Source organism: Manis javanica, chromosome 8 (genome assembly GCF_040802235.1).
Source record: "Manis javanica isolate MJ-LG chromosome 8, MJ_LKY, whole genome shotgun sequence".
Classification (NCBI taxonomy): Eukaryota; Metazoa; Chordata; class Mammalia; order Pholidota; family Manidae; genus Manis; species Manis javanica.
Genome location: NC_133163.1, coordinates 99,085,442 through 99,108,472, shown reverse-complemented (window position 1 = coordinate 99,108,472; position 23,031 = coordinate 99,085,442). Strand labels below are relative to the sequence as shown.

Here is a 23,031-nt window from a genome sequence, read left to right as displayed (position 1 = left end):
CACAGCAATCAGACAAAACAAAGAAATACAAGGAATCCAGATTTGTAAAGAAGAAGTTAAACTGTCACTATTTGCAGATGATATGATATTGTACATAAAAAACCCTAAAGACTCCACTCCAAAACTACTAGAACTGATATCGGAATACAGCAAAGATGCAGTATACAAAATTAACACACAGAAATCTGTAGCTTTCCTATACACTAACAATGAACCAATAGAAAGAGAAATCAGGAAAACAAATCCATTCACCATTGCATCAAAAAGAATAAAATACCTAGGAATAAACCTAACCAAAGAAGTGAAAGACTTATACTCTGAAAACTACAAGTCACTCTTAAGGGAAAGTAAAGGGGACACTAACAAATGGAAACTCATCCCCTGCTCATGGCTAGGAAGAATTAATATCGTCAAAATGGCCATCCTGCCTAAAGCAATATACAGATTTGATGCAATCCCTATCAAATTAGCAGCAACATTCTTCAACGAACTGGAACAAATCATTCAAAAATACATATGAAAACACCAAAGACCCCGAATAGCCAAAGTAATCCTGAGAAAGAAGAATAAAGTAGGGGGGATCTCACTCCCCAACTTCAAGCTCTACTACAAAGCCACAGTAATCAAGACAATTTGGTACTGGCACAAGAACAGAGCCACAGACCAGCGGAACAGATTAGAGACTCCAGAAATTAACCCAAACATATATGGTCAATTAATATTTGATAAAGGAGCCATGGACATACAATGGCAAAATGACAGTCTCTTCAACAGATGGTGCTGGCAAAACTGGACAGCTACATGTAGGAGAATGAAACTGGACCTTTGTCTAACCCCATATACAAAGGTAAACTCAAAATGGATCAAAGACCTGAATGTAAGTCATGAAACCATTAAACCCTTGGAAAAAAACATAGGCAAAAACCTCTTAGACATAAACATGAGTGACCTCTTCTTGAACATATCTCCCCGGGCAAGGAAAACAACAGCAAAAATGAACAAATGGGACTACATTAAGCTGAAAAGCTTCTGTACAGCGAAAGACACCATCAATAGAACAAAAAGGAACCCAACAGTATGGGAGAATATATTTGAAAATGACAGATCCGATAAAGGCTTGACGTCCAGAATATATAAAGAGCTCACATGCCTCAACAAACAAAAAACAAATAACCCAATTAAAAAATGGGCAGAGGAACTGAACAGACAGTTCTCTAAAAAAGAAATACAGATGGCCAACAGACACATGAAAAGATGCTCCACATCGCTAATTATCAGAGAAATGCAAATTAAAACTACAATGAGGTATCACCTCACACCAGTAAGGATAGCTGCCATCCAAAAGACAAACAACAACAAATGTTGGCGAGTCTGTGGAGAAAGGGGAACCCTCCTACACTGCTGGTGGGAATGTAAATTAGTTCAACCATTGTGGAAAGCAGTATGGAGGTGCATTAAAATGCTCAAAACAGACCTACCATTTGACCCAGGAATTCCACTCCTAGGAATTTACCCTATGAACGCAACAATCAAGTTTGAGAAAGACAGATGCACCCCTATGTTTATTGCAGCACTATTTACAATAGCCAAGAATTGGCAGCAACCTAAATGTCCATCGGTAGATGAATGGATAAAGAAGATGTGGTACATATACACAATGGAATACTACTCAGCCATAAGAAAAGGAAAAATTCTACCATTTGCAGCAACATGGATGGAGCTGGAGAGTATTATGCTCAGTGAAATAAGCCAAGCGGAGAAAGAGAAATACCAAATGATTTCACTCATCTGAGGAGTATAAGAACAAAGGAAAAACTGAAGGAACAAAACAGCAGCGGAATTACAGAACCCAAAAATGGACTAACAGGTACCAAATGGAAAGGAACTGGGGAGGATGGGTGGGCAGGGGGGAATAAGGGGGGGAAGAAGAAGGGGGGTATTAAGATTAGCATGTGTAATGGGAGGAGGGAGAAAGGGGAGGGAGGGCTGCACAACACAGAGAGGACAAGTAGTGATTCTACATTTTGCTATGCTGATGGACAGTGAACGTAAGGTGGTTTTTAGGGGGGACCTGATATAGGGGAGAGCATAGTAAACATAGTATTCTTCATGCAAGTGTAGAGTAAAGATTAAAAAAAAAAAGAAAGAAAGAAAGAAAATGGGGATTACTCCTTGATAGGATAAAACAATTGGTAAATCAAAGATTAACACATGCTTTAAATATCCTTAATGTTGATCACTTAAAGGGTGTCAGATGATCAGTTATGGAGGTACTCTTTTCTGATAATATTCCTTTCTCTTAATAAAAATAAAAATAAAAAAATAAAAAATAAAAATAAAAAATAAAAAGCAGTTCCTGTGTGCTGACCTCCAATGAGTTCTGCACAGTGGTATAGAGGGCACGTCAAAGTGTGGGCAAAGGGTCTGTTTGTTTCTATGCAGAAGATCAAGGCCTAGCTTGGCTACCCAGAAAATGAACTAAGATACGATATGAGGAGGAGCTTCCAGCATCAGCACTCTCTGGAGGACTCGTGCCAGGGGATGATCATCAAAAAGCCTCCACAGGGATCCAGGCGATGCTACGGTTGTGGCTGCGTCCACCCCACCATTTCCTGGACTTGCCATTGGAATGAGGAGGGAGATGTCTAGGCTGGCATGTGCATACAGTGAGACAACGAATTTGACCGGATCTGTACTGTTTGAACTCAATCAGGAGTTGGGATGGGTGCAAGTTACAGCGCTCCAAAATCTTACGACTATAGACTATCTACGGTTAAAAGAACATATGGGATGTGAACAGATCCCAGAAATGGGTTGCTTTAATTTGTCTGATTTCTCTCAGACTGTTCAAGTACAGTTGGACAATATCCATCATATCATAGACTAATTTTCACAAATGCCTAGGGTGCCTAAATGGTTTTCTTGGCTTCACTGGAGATGACTGGTAATTATAGATTTGCTTTGTTTATGTCACCGTATTCCTATTATGCTAATATGTGTGTGCAAGTTAGTTAGTAGTTTAAAACCTATACATACTTAAGGTACTCTACAAGAAGATATGTCAAGAAATAATCAATCTTCCCATGTTTTCTTCCATATGCTACTTCTATAGCTTTTCTTCTTTCTTCCTAATTACAACCCTTAAATAGAATTCGTGCCTCATATCGAACTTACCGAGTAACATAATTCCTCCAGGTGGTAAAGATACCTCGAGACAAGTGCTGGGCATAGAAGCCACAGGGCATAAATCTGCAAAGAAGTAAAAAGCTAACCTTTGCAAACAATATGGCTTCTCTCTCACTTACCAACTTTACATTTCCCTGTATGGCCCCGGAAGATGACTGGTTAGCCAGAGATGGGTAAGATTCCTCAAGGGAGGAACAACCTAAGACAGGCACAGTTGCAGGGGGGCCATCAGGTGAGAAATTGGGGAACAACAGTGGTGAAGCTTAGAACCTCACCCCTCCCCTGTGTTGAGAGAAAGCTTCTGCATCCATGGATGTTTTATTGCCCTTGTCTAGCTCGGTTTAGCACATAGTCTACAGGCACACACCTGATCATCTACAATTGCTCTCTTAAACACTAAACTATGTTTTCTACCTTTATCTTGCATCTACCTACCACTTTAGCAGTTTATTAAAAATAAAAATAATAATAATAATAAAGGAGAAATGTGGGATCCACATATAAATCAAGTATAAAAATCAAACGAATATTCATATCTGACCTGATTGTTTATAGTTCATAATGCGTGATCAGAACCGAAAGTTTCTGTGATGAATGCCCTTGTACTGTTCATCATGTAAGAACTTATTCACTATGTAAGAATTCACTCACTATGTAAGAACTTGTTTGTTATGCTTCAGAAGATTGGAGACTGACAAGAACTAGGCTTGAGATGGATTAATGATTGTGCATTGAGCATTGACCCCCGTATACGGAATTTTATTGTTGTTAACAACCATTTGATCAATAAATATGAGAGATGCCCTCTCAAAAAAATAAAAATAAAAATAAATAAATAAATGAATAAATAAATAAATTCCTTGACCTTACCCCACCAGACACCAGATTACCTCTTTCTGCTGTCATAGCCAGACATTCCGTATCCACTAAATTTTTTCACTTTCTCACCTCTCATAGACCCTTCAATCCATTTCTATTTTAAACTGCTCTTGCCAAAGTTTTGTGCAGCTACTACCACTCCTTTCATGAAGTATTCTCTCCTTGATCCAGCTGCTGCTTCCCCTTTCTGGTATCTGATTACTCCTCAGGCTCTTCAGTGGACACCTCTTCCCCTGCCCATGCACTGTATGCTCATGCTTGTCAGACCTCTATCCTAGTCTTCATTATCTTTCTCCCGATACTCCTCCACTGGATATTGTCCTCTAGTCCTAAGGCTTCAAAAACCAGTTATATACTAAATACTCTCAAAGGGACCATCTCAAGTCCAGATCTCCCACCTGACCTTCAGAGATAGTGTTTATAACTAAATGCTAAATTATCCCATCAGTATGCCCACAGATTCCTCATACTCAACATCAGACCTTCCCCTCAGACCTACTTTTTTCATCTATATTTCTTCTTCCAATGAATCACATCAAGCCAGACACCTGCATATAATCCCTGGCTTTTTGCTGTCCCTTATCCCCACACTAGATCAGGTCCTAATGGGTCTGTCTTATCCTTAAATCTATCATCCAGTTCTTTCCATTCTCACTGCCACTTCCCTAGACCAAATCATTTCCCTATTGCTGATACACTTACCCTCAATTCTAGATTTATAATAGAGCCAGAATAACCTTAATAAAAAGTAAATATGATCATGTTACCCTCTCCCTGCAATGTTTTACACTGCTATCAGGGTAAAAAACCCAAATTCCTCAACAGGTTTAACATGGCCCAGTATCTGTTCTTCTACCTTATCATCCATATTACTATTTGCTCTACCAAATTAAGCCCCTTTTAATTCCTCCAACAAGCATCACTCTTACTCTAGATATTTCCTTATGACATTCCTTCCACTTGACACAGGGCCATCCAATGTCATCACGCATCAGTATTTCTTAACATCTGCACATCCTTATGTCTCAGCTTAGATATCCTGTCCTCTCTAAATCTGGATTATATCGGCTCCCATAGCATATTACACATCTCCTTATCACACTCTATTATAGCTGCCTATTTACTTGTCTCTATTCCCCCTTTAGATCATAAGCACTGTGAGAGTTAAAATTCTACCTGTTATATCTCCAATGCTTTGAACATTACCTGGCACGAAGTACCCACAAAATAAATAATAGTTGAATAATGAATGAATGAAGAAATAAACCATTAGATTAAACATAGCACCAGTGAAAGCACATTTTACATATGGACTTCCTTTCCCTTGCTTTCTTTTCTTTCAAAAAACAGTAACAAGTGAGAATTCCCTCCAAGTAGGCCAATGCTTATAAAAAGCTAACTAATGTATAGTTACAATGATAGCTAAAGAGACTTCTACCTAAGCCATTGCTTTCTCCTTCTCTTTCCTCTTACATACAAAGTTTTCCAACTGAAAGTTTAAACAGACTTAAGAAACACTAAGCATGTGTCTGACTTTCTCTTGATCTGTGTGGTGCCTAGTCTGTGTTCTCAACCCATCTTTAAATTTCGTAGTGTATGTATGTAGAATTAAAAAAGAACCTATGATAACACTGTATTTGAACCAGAACTCCACAAAGCATTAAAGCTAAACACACCTGCTCTGAACTGCAAAGTCACATTATGTAAACTTGTAAAGTTGAGGCTTTCTGACCTCTGGTAGGATTTATGTTTCCTTTAAATAAGCATTTCCTCTTTGTAATGCAGTAATTTTTTTAAGTTTATTTCAATTACTAACCTGCTGGCATAAACAGATAAGCTGTTCAGTTTCTTTATTGCCTAGACTTTATCCTTTTTACCCACTGCTTTTAGGTTTTCTTTGAAAATAAGCAGTAAAACTAGTAAAATAAACCCAACTATGAGACCTAGAATTTCTTGCTATAAACTTAACTTGTTAATGAGGTAATCTAAAAAGACATCCATGCATTCAAACTCCACACTTAATCTTAGAGCCTTTTAATACAGTTATTTGCAGATCTGCTCACTGTTTCAAAGACATCAGCTACCCACAATAGTCTATCACAAGCTGGACATAAGTTACAACAAATGCCCACACATGTAGTCCTTTCAGGTAAGATAATATTTTTCAATCAAAAAAAGGCATTCTAATTTCGAAACTGAGATGCTGATGCACTTAGAGAGGGTTCTGTGAGGCTAACACATTCAAGTTGGTTACCTTGGATAGGCTCATTCCCAGCACCGTGAGCGTTGCCAAGCCAGCGCAACAGACCAAAGCACTGGAGCTGGAGAGGCCAGAACTTGGTGGGATGTTTCCATCCACCAAGCAATTCATTCCAGGCAGGTTACTAAGACCAAAGTGTTCCTAAAAATGGAAGGGAACAACAGCATAGTAACTTCAATGCTGGATTCAAGGAATAGCAAAATGTTCTTTCATTCCCCACGGAGCAAAAGTCTATCAATGGACTTTTGTTATTTATAGAAACTAGTGTAATTCAATTTAGTTGAGTCTATATACGGTATTTTATTTAGTGGCTTTTGGCCACAGGGTACAATAATCTGAAGATTACTTTTTACTTTGTTCAAAAAAAGCTACTCATTCATTTTCTAAAATTGCCTTGAATGAACTTTTTCTTGAATATTAATAAATTTGAACAAATATGGAAAAAACATGAAATAATTATAATTCGACTTCTCATATAGCAAGATAAGAAATGCACAAGTATTAGTAAGGCAGGTTAAATCTCTGTGTAGCACATCCCAATACTCTCTGATTATAAAAGTCTAACATTACCAAGCAGTAGCTTGTTTTTTATGAAGTCTTTCTTCAAAAGGAAAAATCTTCCAAACTTTCTCAGGTCTGTTTTATTTATGGAAAAACCTAGGCACCAAAAGATTAAGAGATTTTTCCAAGATTACATCTAGGGAGTTGGGAGTAGGACCCAGGTCTCTGGTTTCTGGTTGAAAACTTCTCCAGTGCAGACAGAAACTTGAGCCAGAATACTGTCAATGTAATTTAATGTAAGTGAGCTATATGAGGAAATCCAGATTTTTACTAGAGTTTATAGATAAAATTTAGCCATTAGTAGCTTTCAAGACAGATTAGAATTCAGTCACAAATGAGAATGAAGACTCTAAATAAAGCAGGAAAACTATTTCTACAAATAAGAAAGCACAAAGAAAATAATCAGACTCTGAACCAGAGATGGAAAGCTCAAGGATATTTAGATTAATATCTAAGATAAGGACACTTAGGATGATATCACATCATAACCTTTGTGGCTTAGCATTAAAAATAAATTCAAAGTCACCTACTCCTGAAGAAAAAGTACCACCATGTTTGCAAATTACTCAAATGGCTCAAGACTAAAATACAAGTACTATTTTATATTATGTAACTATGCATTTCATCATACATATTCTAGACATAAATGTCAATAAACTAGTAAGAATAACCCAAGTAACAATGAAACTCCACAAATGGAGGTTTTTCCCTTAATTTTTCGTCCTTTTTTTCCTAAGCTGGCAAAATTCATGCACCATAAAAGAAGAGATTCAGTTGGATTTACTTCTCTTCTTGATTTCAAGTCATCTAAAAATTTCCTTTCCAGAAATACAAACATATTATAGGTTGAAACACTGCTGTTGCCAGTGCCCTTTCATACAGAATATCACACAGCTTGTTTAAAAAAAATCTTTGGAGAATGTTATATATTTAACCATAAACTGATCCACTGGGTGTCTTGAATGTGAATCATACTTACAAACTTATCACGCTATGTTTAAATTCAAATGTACAACAGATTCAAAAACACAAACGGGTCTTGCCAAATTCTGTAATAGCTCTATCCCCGAAGGATAACATGTTCAATTTAATATAAACATATTATCTTCTGGAACTCTCTAGTATTTGAATTTGAAGGTTCTGAACTGGCAAATATTAAATTAATTTTCTACCAAAAATTCACTGTACAAACCTGCTTTTGCACATAAGTTGTCACGCTAAAAAAAAGGAAGGTTTAATATCTGAAATTCTCAGAAACAAAACAAAGTAACAAGTGTTTTTTAGGCCACTTTAACCATATGCTGCAAAAGTCATGTTGCTGTAAGGAAGATCAAATTGCATTTGCCAGGCAAATGCTCCCAAATACTCTAATTCCCACTAATGAGCATGACAAGCAAATCACCTGAAGATTTGAAACTTGCCAAAAACTTTCCCCATAAGTTATTACCATGTATTTGGGTAATGAAGAAAGAAATGAATGCAGTAACTCCAAGACAAGAACCACCATTAAATTAAGAGTATGAGACTATACATCAGAAATAAATGTGATGCATTTCTGTAATAGATATGCCACTGAGTCCTACGCTACTCATAACAAAGTTTCAGATAGGACTGGCAGACAGTAAGGAACACAAGCTCTCTAAAATGAGGATTTTAGCAAATTGATTTAGCAAATCAATTTTCTTTTTGTCCTTCATCCTTCTTTAATAAGAAGAGAAAGTGGAAATATTTCATTTTCTTTTTCTGTACACAACATTAGAGATGTTCAAGGTTTCTAAGGAAAATACTTATTCTATTAAACTTCACTACATGTTTTATTTAACACTATCTGAAGTAGTAATAACAACACTAGTTACCATTTATTAAATGTCTACTATAAGTCAAGCACTGTATAATCCTCATAACATTTCTTTGTGGGGATAGCAATGACACCATTTTAGAGATAACAAATCTGAAACATAAAAGGTTAAATTAACATGGCTGGGTAGAACCCAGATTCATACCAAGTGCTGTCCAATTCTAAATCCAATTACAGTATACATCCATATGTCTCTTCAGAATAAAATGTAATGTTATTAGAATGCATCCTTCAAAAGAAAATTTGAACAGAGATTTAAAAAACAGAAGGATGTTTGTCAGACTTAATGAAAACAGTTGCTGCTGCCCCTGTGAACACTACCCAAAGACAACAATACCTACCTCCGCCCCTGAAATACATGTTAGAAAAACAGAACTGAAACATTTAATATTAAAAGGAAACAAAAATGATGTAGTATATAAAATAAATCTTGATATATACATCATAAACTCAAGTGCTAGTAGGTGCATTATGAACCAATTTACCTGAATTCCTTTAAATCCACATAGGAAGTAGTTGTGCCACAGAGGCTTGGTTTTGTCAATCTCAGTGTTATTAGCACTAGTACTGAAGTCCCTGTAAAAACAAGATGCCATTAATTTCAGCCTAGAGGCTTTGTACTGCAGAATCAATGGGTGGCTGCTGCCATCTTGTGCCAAGACAATGATACTGAAATTTCATGTTTCATTTACTTTCAAGATACATACTTCATAGCCCACCCCAAAACAACAAACATCTCCAGCTGTTAAAAGCTAAGAGAAGAAGTTAGAGTGACCATAATAACTAAACTACTTCCAACAGACCCTTATTAAAAGGAGAGAACCAATATATTTTAGCATTATCTATACTACTTTTTATTTCATGATAGTCCTTGTTAAATTGGTATAAATCACATAAATGCTATCCTCTGGGCCTGCTGTTTGGCACACCTCTATCTGGAACAGAAGTACTCAAAGTCTTCTTTCCCCATATTCTGCTATCTATCCAATTTTACCATCTGCACAGTTTAGGAAAAAGAAGAAACAAACAAAACAAATAATGTTTCTAATGGATTGTAACTCATTGAATAAAATAAGATTCCATGACCATGTTGATATGAACTAATAAATGAATAAATAGCTAAATGAAGGAGAAAGAAAGGCCCTTCCTTACAGTCAAATGCCAACTTATCTAACAAGATGTAGAGGAAATAATGGAAATCAAAGAATCACTATTTTGCAAAATCAATGATACCTGTTTCAGGAAAGAATCATCAATGGATGGTAAAGATAGCAACTAAAAATTTAATGACAAACAAGATATTTACATAGACTTAAAGTATTTTGCCTCCAGATACTTACTGCAAGGAGAAAATAGTATCTCATTGCTAAAGAAATCTAGCAGATACCACCTTAACCAAATGATCAAAATTAATACCACCAGTAGAGGAACATTGTATGCCTCCTTGATATCATGCACTGAAGACACATCAGTTGATATGAGGGAATCTTTGTACTATTTTTGTGACTTCTTTTGAAAAATTATTTCAAAATGAAAAATGGCTAGATAAGTCCTAGATCAGCCAAAGGACAAAATATGTGAAATGGGTTGGGGGGGGAGTATCAATAAAAACGTGAGGAAATAAGTAACATTCCCCACATTGACTGAGTTCTCTTCATATAATTTACTAAATACCTACCATGTGTCAGTCACTGTCGTAGGTACCTTCCACGCATTATCTTAACTCAACAACATAGATACATAATCTCCTAAGAAAAATATTTAATGAAGTGTGCAAAACATTTAGAGGAATATAAAGGTAAAAGACAAAGGGTTTCTATTTTAAGTCCTTGTAATTTAGCCAAAACAACATGAACACAAATCACAGTCATGCACCACTGTCATGTGATGGTGTATAATACGAAGTGGGATACAAGGCCAAGAAGGCATCATTTCTATAGTCACCATATTAGGATGGAGAGGGGAGGCCTTCCTGGGGGCTTAGAGCAGTTGTTTAGGGACACTCCAGGAATATACACAGTATGAGTCCAACTCACAGGCACTTTACTGTCACCCACAGAAATTAAAATATATTGCTGGCAGTTAAAAAGAGGTCACAGAATTTGGAAATCAGATAAAATTATGTTAATAAAACTAACTGGGCTCTGTTCCTAGCTAAGCAGAGATCTTGAAAGTCACCACAAAGAAAAGAAAACCAGGAAGAAGGGAGGTCAGGTAGAGGTAAGTGGTAGCAGGAAAAGTCAAGTAGGAAATTTGTACAGATGTGGGAAGTACGATGAGAAAAGTCAAGGGAAAGGCCAAAAAGTGTCAGCTCCTACAGAATTAGAAATATGGCTTAAATCTGTCATTGAAAAAACTTCTCTCTAACTCGTTACTTCATGTTTGCTCTTTCCAGCATCCCTGTCTTGCCATTCTGCCTAGCTTTTTCCCAAGGTTCAAAAACAGGCACTCATTTTCCCACTAACCCTAATTCCTGCATTTTATCACCCATCTGCTTTCTCTTGTCTTGTACTCCTGTTGTAGAATGCTAAGAAAAAAGTCCTGAAAATGAACAGACATAACTCACTACTTTACACTCATGTATTTTATTCACTCATTTACTTGTTATTCCAACAAATATTTGTCCAGTGTCTATCCTGTGTGTGTCAGGCACTGGGCTAAACCATTTACAATAACAATAACATCAAAAAAATAAATTCTTAGAGAAAAATTTGACAAAAGATGTACAAGACATGTACCTTGAAAACAATAAAATATTTGTAAGAGAAATTGAAAAAAACCTAAATAAATGGAAAGATAAACTATGTTCATGGATAGGAAAAGTAAATACTGTTAAGATGTCAATACTTTCCAAATTACTCTGTGCACTTAGCACCACCCCAATAAAAAATCTCAGCATGCTTTTTCATACAAATAGAATAGCTGATTCCAAAATTAATACAGAAATGCAAAAGATTAAGAATAGCCAAAACAAATTTGAAAAAGACAAACAATATTAGTGGATTTACACTACCTGATTTTAGGACTTCTTATAAAGCTACAGTTTTCAGATAGTGTGATGTTGGCATAAAAATAGATAAATACATCAATGGAACAGAATAGAGTCCAGAAATAGGCCCATATATATATATTGTTAATTGCTTTTCAACAAAGGTGTCAAGATAATTCAATGGGAAAGGTAATCTTTGCAACAAATGGTGAAAAACAATTGTGTAACCATTTGCAAAAAAAAAATCCTCAATCTTTATCTCATGCCACATACAAAAATTAATTCAAAATGGATCACAGGCCTAAATGTAAGAGCTAAAATTGTAAAACTTCTAGAGGAAAAACATGGAAATAAATTTAGTGATCTTGGGTTTGGGAAAGGTTTTTTTAAATATAGTCAAAAACTACAAACTGCGAAAAAAGTCAATAAATAGGACTTGATCAAAATCAAAAACTACTATTCTTCAGAAGACATCATAAAGAAAATGAAAATCCAAGCCACAGACTGGATGGAAATATTTGCAAGACATAAATCTGAGAGAAGACTCATGTCCACACTATATAAGAACTCTCCCAGGCCAATAATAGAAGCTAAAAAACCTACTTAAAAATGGGCAATTTGAACAGACCCTTAAAACAAAGAATATTATCAAGATGGTAATAAGTTTAAGATTTAAAATGGCAATGCAATACTACTACACATTTATGAGAGTGGCTAAAAATTAAAAAGATATGTTAGCAAAGATGTAGAATGGAACTCTCATATACTGGTGGTTGGGAATGTAAAGTGGAACAACCACTTTGGAAAACAGACAAGTTCTTAAAAAGCTAAACCAGACAATCCACTCCTAGGTATGTACCCAAGAAAAATGAAATACATGTCCACATATAGATTTGTATACAAATACTCATAGCAGCATTATTCATAATAGCCAAAAGCTGGAAATGATCCAAATGCTCATCAACTGTGAATAGGTAAACAAATTATGGTATCTTCATGCAATGAATGCTACACAACATTTGGACAATTCTGGGGGCATGCTGTGTATTTCTAGGGTCCCTGGTGGAATGAAGCTCCTTACCTATTATCAAAGGGCTACCTGCCTTGTTAATTCACCTCTGCTTCCCTAATTCAGAATTCATTCTCCATGCTTTTCCACTACCACTCCTGGGATTATTACCCAAACACTTTACCTACATCTAAACCTGTCTCAGGATTGGTTTTTGTTAAAAAATGAGACTGAAACCATATAACCATCATTGTGGGAATGATTGTTAATTTAAGTAAATCAATATGACAGATTATTAAGCACCCAATTTTAAATGTTTACAAACAATGACACAAAATTATATTTGAAATAATGTGAAGTTTTCTTTAAAGGGTCCAATATAAAAGTCAAGAATTATTATATTTTGCACAACCTGGTATAGGCACACATAAAATATTTGCTGAATGAACAAACATTACTGTAGGCAAACTGTCCAGTGAACAAAAGCCAAAAATATAATATACAAATTATATACCAAAATCCAAAATCTTTTTTTGTAATTAGCAAATCAAATCATCATAATACATTATAAAGAAGTAGGGCTCATCCCAGGAATGCAAAGACAGTTCAACATTAGAAAATCCAGCATATTTTTTTAACTGATCTTCAATACTGAATAGACATTTAATGAAATTCAATACCCATAATTATTTTTTAATCTTAGCAAGCTAATAATTTTAAAAGAACAATAAAAAAGTATGTCCTTAAGTTTGATAAAGCTTATGTACTAGATAATTACATCTATTATACAACAGACTCTTAAGTCTGACACCAGGCTAGAACAATGGAGAAGAAACAGTACTTGAAGTCACAGAGTTTACAATTTACTTACAGTTTACTGAGGGATACAGGCAAACAAGCAGATAATGATAATATAGCATGTCAAGATGCTTTTATAAGAGAATTAGATGATGCCTTAGTAACATAAGAAAGGCACTACCCCTGACTTTGCTGAAGACAGTTACCTCAATAGATGATAGAAACCTTCTGGGCAAGGACAAAGTTATTTTCATCTTTGTATAACCCAGTATCTAAAACCATGTCAGACATATAATGTCTTCATTGAATGTTTCTTAAATGAATGAGCAAATGAGAAAAGTGAATAAATATTGAACAGTAGCCTTAGATGCTTTTGGAAGTCAGATACAAATTTTCAACAAATTAAATGATTTATTATAAATTTGATGTCTCTTAGATCTCCAAAATTTTGTACTCTTTGGGTACAAACACACACACACACATACATACACACCATTACACACAACAGCAATCATAAACACTCACGAGTACAAGGGATTTGTATTGGCCAATTGGAGAGTGTGTGTTTTCACAGGTTCCACAGCTATTAACATATCTTGTTCTATAGCCATTGGAAGAACAGAATATCCACAGTAGTCTATATGCTCTCCTAGAAAAAAGAGAAAAAACTTTTTATCACTATAGAATATGAAATAAGAAAAACTTAAGTAAATTGGCATACAGGAAAAACTTAACCATAAGCCAGATTTTAACAGAAAATGAAAATACTATGGGTAGAAAGTTATTCAGTTTTATCCCCCAAATATCTAAGCCAAGAACTTCTGCTAGCATAAGTGTATTAGTTATTGCTTTCTGCTAATTTTTAGACTTCTTTGAATCACCACAAATTTTTTTTCCACTTTCTAATTCATAATGATCATCTTTGAATATTTATGTTTTGTGACAAGTTATGTGGAGCATTAAGAAAACCAGTATCTCCTTTCTCTGTTGCAATATTCTTTTGGGCCAGTCTCCTCAGGCACAGCAACAAAAGCTAAAATAAACAAATAGAATTACTTCACACTGAAAAGCTTTTGTACAGTAAAGGAAACTATCAACAAAATGAAAAGGCAATCTATTGAATGGGAGAAAATACTTGCAAATCATACATCCAATAAGAGATAAATATCCAAAATACATAAAGAACTGACACAGCTCAACACCAGAAAAACAAACAATCCAATTAAAAAATGGACAGAAGGCCTAAAGAGACATTTTTCCAAAAAAGATGTATAAATAGCCAACAGACATGTGAAAGTTTGCTCAGCATCACTAATCATCAGAGAAATGCAAGTCAAAACCATAATGAAATATCACCTCACACCTGTCAGAATGGCCAGTATCAAGAAGAAATAACAAATGTTGACAAGGATGTGGAGAAAAGGGAACCCTTGTGCACTGTTGAGGGGAATGTAAATTGATACATCCACCATGGAAAACAGTATGGAAATTTCTCAAAAATGAACCAAAAATATCACTTCTGGTTATTTACCCAAAAAAGATGAAAACACTAATTTAAACAATATATGTACCCCTGTGTTCACTGCAGCATTATTTACAATAGTCAAGATATGAAAGCAACCTAACTGTCCATGGATAGATAAATGGATAAAGAAGATGTGGTGTGTGTATATATATACATATGCATACATTAGAATATATTACTCAGACATAAAAAAAAATGAAACCTTGCCATTTGCAACAGCATGGCTGGACATAGGGGGTATTATGCTAAGTGAAATAAGCCAGAGAAAGACAAATACCATATATGTGCAATCTGAAAAACAAAAATGAATGAACAAGCAAATAAAAAAACAGAAACTCATAAATAGAGAAGAAACTGGTGGTTGCCAAAGGGGAGGAGGATTGAGGTATGGGTGAAATAGGTATAAGGGATTAAGAGGTACAAACTTGAGGTTCTAAAATAATTAAGTCACAGGAATATAAAATACAGCATAGGGAATATAGTCAATAATACTGTAGTAACTTTGTATGGTAACAGAGAAGTAGATTTCTCATAGTGATGATTTTGCAATGCATATAAATATTAAATCACTGTTTTACACTTAAACTAGTATAATATTGTGTGTCCACTACACTTCAATAAAAAAAATTTTAATGGACAAAATTAGCATTAATAATACAGATGGAAATGATGAAAGTATCGTATGTTCCTTATGTGAAAGTTTCTCTTGCTATAGTAGATTTATGTGAAATATTCTATTTTTTCAGTTCTCCTGGAAAAAATTAAGGAAAAAAAGTAGTAACAAAAATTTGCATCTTATAAGGGAGGAAAACATTAAGGAAGTATTTTTTTTTACTTGAAGTATAGTTGATATATAACCTTATATTGGCTTCAAGTATACAACACAGTGGTTCAACAGATACCCGTATTATTAAATCCTGACCCCCACTAGTGCAGTTACTATCTAGCAACATAGGAAGATGTTATAGAAATGATTCTGTACAGAAACAGATATATTCTTCATGCTGTACTACCATCCCTGTCACCAACTTATATTATGATTGAGAATTTTCATGCCCCTTGATTTATTTTGTGCCTCACCCTCCCCACCCACCCACTCTAAACCCTCCCCCATGATAACCACCCATCACCTCTCAGTGTCCGTGAGTCTACTGCTATTTTGTTCATTTTGTTTTGTTTTGTTTTTAGATACCACAAATAAGTGAAATCATATGGTACTTGTCTCCCTCTGCCTGGGTTATTTCACTGAGCATAATACCTTCCAGGTCCATCCACGTTAGCACAGATGGCAGGATTTTTTTTATGGCTGAATAATATTCCATTGTGTATATGTACCACTTCTTCATCCATTCACCTGTTGATGCACACTCTGGTTGCTTCCATAGGAGAAGGAAGTTTTGGAATACCTATTATGTTGACTCTTCCTGGTGCTCGAACATAAAACTTGGGAAGGGATCCAAACTTAGACTTAAACACCTCCTTTAGCTTCAGCAATCTGAAAACAAGAGTAGAGTATTTCAGAAAAACCATCTAATAGAAACGCTTGTAAGATACACACACACACACACACACACACACACACACAAACTTACTTCATAAACCTCCCACTATTAATTATGCCTAAAAATAAAAGCAAAATCTTTTACTGACATACTTCCTTGAAAACCCCAGAATGAAACAATACTGTAAACCCCTAAGTGACACAAGAGTATAACTGAGAACAGAGAACAGTAAAAAAGTTAAGATTTATGTGTCCAATAGAAAACCTATTTCCTTCAATTATGAAGAATGTAACTTTCTAAGAACATAATGTTTTTATTATATTTAGAAAAGCATCTGTTTATATCGAAAGAAGTAGCATGGGGTAGTATATCAGTTTCCTAAGGCTGCCATAATAAAGCATCATAAACTGGGTGCCTTAAAACAACAGAAATTAATTGTTTCACAGTTCTGGAGGCTAGAAGTCCAAAATCAGAGTGTTAGCAGGTCCAAGCATCTCAGAAGCCCGCAGAGGAGAAGCCTTCCTTGCCTATTTCTAGTTTCTGGTGGTGGCCATCAATCCTTGGCATTCCTTAGCTTGCAGCTCCGTCACTCCAATCTCTGCTTCTATCATCACATGGAATTCTCCCTGTGCATCTATCTGTGTCTCTGTCTTTCCTTCCCATAAGGACACCAGTCTTACTGGATTAAGGCCCACCCTAATTCTGTATGACCTCATCTTAAGATAACATAAGTAAAAATGCTAGTCCAATTAAAGTCACATCCCAAGTTCCATGTGTACACAAATTAATGGGGGTGACACTATTCAACCTAGTACAGGTAGTCAAATGAAAACTAAACTGGGTATCAAGAGACCTTTATTCTAATTCAAAGGAGCCTCTAATACAATGCCAAAGATTGGCAAATCATTTTCCCTAGTCCTCTCTTCTTTAAAATTAGAGAACATGAATAGATATTCTGCATAGGTCCTGTTTAGATACAAAATTTTTATAATAGATTTAATACTTTTATCCTGCTGAATCAACTAAAGCCACTTCTATGAATACCCCCACTGTTTATAGTTTCACATCACATTGTGTCTGAGTAATAACAGCAGAATTTACTAAATATTTATTAAATCCTATCATATGCAAGACACTCACTAATTAATTAATGGATTTTAAAGATTCAGTAAGACTTCTGGGAAGATGGTGGCATACAGAGAGCTTGAACCCACCTCCTCCCACCTTCACACCATATTTAAACCTACACACAGAGCAATGCTTTTTATAAAAACTGAGCGAGGACTGAGTGAGCACCATCTGCAAAAGGAGGGTTAGAAATATCACATAAAAATGGCAGGGGAGATGGAGACATGGTAATAGAGGGAACCTCACCCCCCACACAGCTACCTACAGAGGAGAGGGCTATCACTGAGGGACCTGGACACTGATTCCCTGCCCTGAGGCATAGAAAAAAAGCCACACTTTAAAGTGCATCTAGGCTATAAGTGACAAAACTGGGTTTATAGAACTAAAGCACCTGCTGTTGGGCAGGGGAACAGCTGGAACTCTCTCCCATTTGGAGGTCTGGAGAGCACCATTTTTTTTGCATCCCATCCCCACACTGACAGTGACTTGGAGAGCAGGGTGGGGGTGCACACACCAGTTTCAGACTTGGTCTAGGTGGCTTCACTCACACCCAGATGTGTCAGCCTGAGAGCACATTAAGGTCACAGCTGCCTCAAGGGCACAGAGCTAGTCACTGCTGCTGGGAGAGGTATCACTGTGATCACTGAAGGATCTGGACACAGATCCCCTGCCCTGGGGCTTAGAAAAAAAAAGTCACACATTTTAAAGTGCTTCTGGACTGCAAATGAAAAAAATAGATAAAACAATTTATAAAACTAAAGCACCTGCTATTTGGCATGAGACTAGCTAGAACTCTCTCTATATCAGAGGTCTGGCAAGTGACACTGTTTGCACTCCTTCCCCACATTGATACTGAACAGAGAGGAGGGATGGCATGCACATACCAATTCTGGATTTGGTCTAGGAAGCTTCACAAGCCCCGCCCATATCCAGACACATCAGCCAAATAGTGCATTTCAGAGCTGGCTGCCCAACAGGACAGAGCCCGTCACCAAAGGTACTTGAGAAGTGTACCCTGGCCAACACTGAACTGTGGGTGCTGACCCAGTAGCTTCAGGGGTAAGGCTTCCTCTGGGAGCCATGCCTGGGAATAGGACTATGAGTGTGGAGCTGGTCACTACCCACTCCCAGAAAAATGGAGCTGAGCCACTGCTGCACTGCATGCATGGATCTGGTAGCTTGGAGGAATGGCTGAACCCCATTGGTATCCACTTAGAAATCCCTTGAATTGGAACTCTCTGACTATGCCGCCCTCCAACCATGCTCTGAGAGCCCTGATACCAAAACATCCCCAGCTCAGGCTCACTAGGCTTCCAGGCAGCCAGCCAAAGCCACTAAGCACACACAATTTTCCCTACACAAGGCTAATCATTCAAGACTCAGAGAGGTAGCCTTTACACTATTTCATAGAATTTAGAACAGAAAGTCAAACTAAATGAGGAGACAGGAACATGGTTGAAACAAAAGAACATAAAAAAACACAGAAAAAGAAATAAAAAAAAGAGAGTTAAGCAATCTACCAGATAAATGAGTTCAAATTAATGATTATAAAGATGCTTACCATACTTCAGAGACAAGTGGAAGAACTTGGTGAGGATCTCTACAGGCAGACAGAAAATGTAAATCAGAACCAGAGATGAAGAATACAGCACTTGAAATGAAGAATACACTAGAGAGAATCAACAACAGAACAGAGGATGCAGAATGGGTGTCTTGGAAGACAAAGTAATGGAAACCACTCAAGCTGAAGAGCAGAAAAAAAAGAAAAAAAAAAGAAATGAGAATAGGTTAAGGGAGCTCTGGGACAATACCAAACATCCAAACATTCACACTACAGAAGTCAGAGAAGAAGAAGAAAGAGAGACAGTAGTAGAAAATTTATTTGAAGAAATAATAGCTAAAACCTCCCAAACCTAGGGAAGAAAACAGATATCCAGGTTTGGAAACAGAAAGCACAAATCAAGATAAATCCAAGGAGGTCCACAACAAGACACATCATAATTAAAATATTAAGGATCAAAGACAAAGAGAAAATCTTTAAAAGAACAAGAAAAAAGCAACAAGTTACTTACAAGGGAAACCCCATAAGGCTACCAGATGATTTTTCAGCAGAAACTCTAATGGCCAGAAGGCAGTGGCATCATGCACTTAAAGTGCTGAAAGACAAAAACTTCCAATCAAGATTGTACTACCCAATAAGGTTATCATTCAGAATGGAAGGGGAGATAAAGAGCTTCAAAGATAAACATAAGTTAAAAGAGTTCACCACCACCAAACCAGACTTACAAAAAATGTTAAAGGTTCTTCTTTAAGAGGAAAACATTCTAAACACCTAGGAAAAAACCTAACCAAGGAAGTGAAAGACCTATACTCTGAAAACTACAAGACACTCATGAGAGAAATGAAAGAAGATACCAATAAATGGAAACACATCCTGTTCTCATGGATAGGAAGAATTAATATTGTCAAAATGGCCAACCTGCCTAAAGCAATTTACAGATTCAATGTCATCCCTATCAAATTACCAATGGCATTCTTCAAAGACCTAGAACAAATAGTTCTAAAGTTCATATGGAACTACAAAAGACCCCGAATAGCCAGAGCAATCCTGAGAAGGAAGAATAAAGCTGGGGGGATTATGCTCCCCGACTTCAAGCTCTAATCAAGACAATTTGGTACTGGCATAAGAACAGATCCATAGACCGATGGAACAGGCTATATGCAGGTATAAACCCAAGTACATATGGTCAATTAATATATGATAAAGGAGTCATAGACATACAATGGGAAATGACAGCCTCTTCAACAGTTGGTGCTGGCAAAACTGGGCAGTTACATGTAGGAGAATGAAACTGGACCATTATCTAACCCCATACACGAAAGTAAATTTGAAATGGATCAAAGACCTGAATCTAAGTCATAAAACCTAAAACTCTTAGAAAAAAACATAGGCAAAAACCTCTTGGACATAAACATGAGGGACTTCTTCATGAAAATATCTCCCCGGGCAAGGGAAACAAAAGCAAAAATGAACAAATGGGACTATACCAAGCTGAAAAGCTTCTGTACAGCAAAGGACACCATCAATAGAACAGAAAGGCTACAGCTTTGGGAGAATATATTCATAAATGACAGATCCAATAAAGGGTTGACATCCAAAATATATAAAGAGCTCACACACCTCAATAATTGAAAAAGCAAATAATCCAATTAAGAAATGGGCAGAGGAGCTGATTGGACAGTTCTCCAAAGAAGAAATTCAGATGGCCAGTAGACACATGAAAAGATGCTCCAAATCACTTGTCACCAGAAAAATGCAAATTAAAACTACAATGAGATATCACCTCATACCAGTAAGGATCCCCACCATCCAAAAGACAAACAACAACAGATGTTGGCGAGGTTGTGGAGAAAGGGGAACCCTCCTACACTGCTGGTGGGAATGTAAATCAGTTCAAACATTGTGGAAAGCAGTGTGGAGGTTCCTCAAAAAGTTCAAAATAGGAATACCATTTGACCCAGGAATTCCACTCCTAGGAATTTACCCTAAGAATACAGCAGCCTAGTTTGAAAAAGACAGATGCACCCCTATGTTTATCGCTGCACTATTTACAATAGCCAAGATATAGAAGCAACCTAAGTGTCCATCAGTAGATGAATGGATAAAGAAGATGTGGTACATACAATGGAATATTACTCAGCTAGAAGAAAAAAACAGATCCTACCATTTGCAACAACATGGATGGAGCTAGAGGGTATTATGCTCAGTGAAATAAGCCAGGCGGAGAAAGACAAGTACCAAATGATTTCACTCATATGTGGAGTATAAGAACAAAAGAAAACTGAAGGAATAAAACAGCAGCAGAAGCACAGAACCCAAGAATGTACTACCAGTTACCAAAGGGAAAGGGACTGGGAAGGACAGGGAGGGATAAGGGTGGGAAAAAAGAAAGGGGGCATTATGATTAACATGTATAGTGTTGGGGGGGCACAGGGAGGGCTGTGCAACACAGAGAAGTCAAGTAGTGATTTTACAGCATCTTACTATGTTGATGGACAGGGATTGTGAATGGGTATGTGGGGGGGACTTGGTGAAGGGGGGAACCTAGTAAACATAATGTCCTTCATGTAATTGTAGATTAATGATACCAAAATAAAATTAATAAAAAAAAAAAAAGAAATGGGCAGAGGAGCTGATTGGACAGTTCTCCAAGAAGAAATTAGATGGCCAGTAGACACATGAAAAGATGCTCCAAATCACTTGTCACCAGAAAAATGCAAATTAAAACTACAATGAGATATCACCTCATACCAGTAAGGATCCCCACCATCCAAAAGACAAACAACAACAGATGTTGGCGAGGTTGTGGAGAAAGGGGAACCCTCCTACACTGCTGGTGGGAATGTAAATCAGTTCAAACATTGTGGAAAGCAGTGTGGAGGTTCCTCAAAAAGCTCAAAATAGGAATACCATTTGACCCAGGAATTCCACTCCTAGGAGTTTACCCTAAGAATACAGCAGCCTAGTTTGAAAAAGACAGATGCACCCCTATGTTTATTGCAGCACTATTTACAATAGCCAAGAAATGGAAGCAACCTAAGTGTCCATCAGTAGATGAATGAATAAAGAAGATGTGGTATGGTTTTCTACCTTTATCTTGCATCTACCTACCACTTCAGCATTTTATTAAAAATAAAAATAATAATAATAATTAAGGGAGAAATGTGGGATCAACATATAAATCAAGTATAAAAATCAAATGAATATTCATATTTGACCTGATTGTTTATAGTTCATAATGCGTGATGAAAACCGAAAGTTTCTGTGATGACTGCCCTTGTACTGTTCACCATGTAAGAACTTATTCACTATGTAAGAATTTGTTCACCATGTAAGAACGTGTTCATTATGCTTCAGAAGATTGGAGACTGACAAGAATTAGGCTTGGGGTGGACTAATGATTGTGCATTGAGCATTGACTCCCCTATACAGAATTTTATTGTTGTTAACAACCATTTGATCAATAAATACGAGAGATGCCCTCTCAAAAAAAAAAAAGAAGATGTGGTACATATACACAATGGAATATTATTCAGTGATAAGAAGAAAACAAATCCTACCATTTGCAACAACATGGATGGAGCTAGAGGGTATTATTTATGCTCAGTGAAATAAGCCAGGTGGAGAAAGACAAGTATCAAATAATTTCACTCATCTGTGGAGAATAAGAACAAAGAAAAACTGAAGGAACGAAAGAGCAGCAGACTCACAGAACCCAAGAATGGACTGTTACCAAAGGGAAAGGGACTGAGGAGGGTGGGAAGGAAGGGATAAC

The 23,031-nt window shown here is 36.5% G+C and overlaps 1 protein-coding gene across 7 annotated transcripts in view; it reads right to left on the bottom strand.

Moving 5' to 3' along the window:
* The window catches only part of GALK2 (galactokinase 2), a 160,554-nt gene that overhangs the window by 108,791 nt on the left and 28,732 nt on the right, over nt 1-23,031 (bottom strand). For 5 of the 7 annotated variants that reach the window (XM_073211781.1, XM_073211779.1, XM_073211782.1 and 2 more), the window contains exons 2-6: nt 16,472-16,560; nt 14,066-14,189; nt 9,230-9,320; nt 6,320-6,466; nt 3,175-3,249 (exon numbers count right to left, since the gene is read on the bottom strand). In XM_073211781.1, the coding sequence (XP_073067882.1) occupies nt 3,175-3,249; nt 6,320-6,466; nt 9,230-9,320; nt 14,066-14,189; nt 16,472-16,560 (526 nt within the window). The remainder of the gene's footprint in view (nt 1-3,174; nt 3,250-6,319; nt 6,467-9,229; nt 9,321-14,065; nt 14,190-16,471; nt 16,561-23,031) is intronic. The other 2 variants (XM_017677471.3, XM_017677469.3) reach the window with 1 other exon arrangement.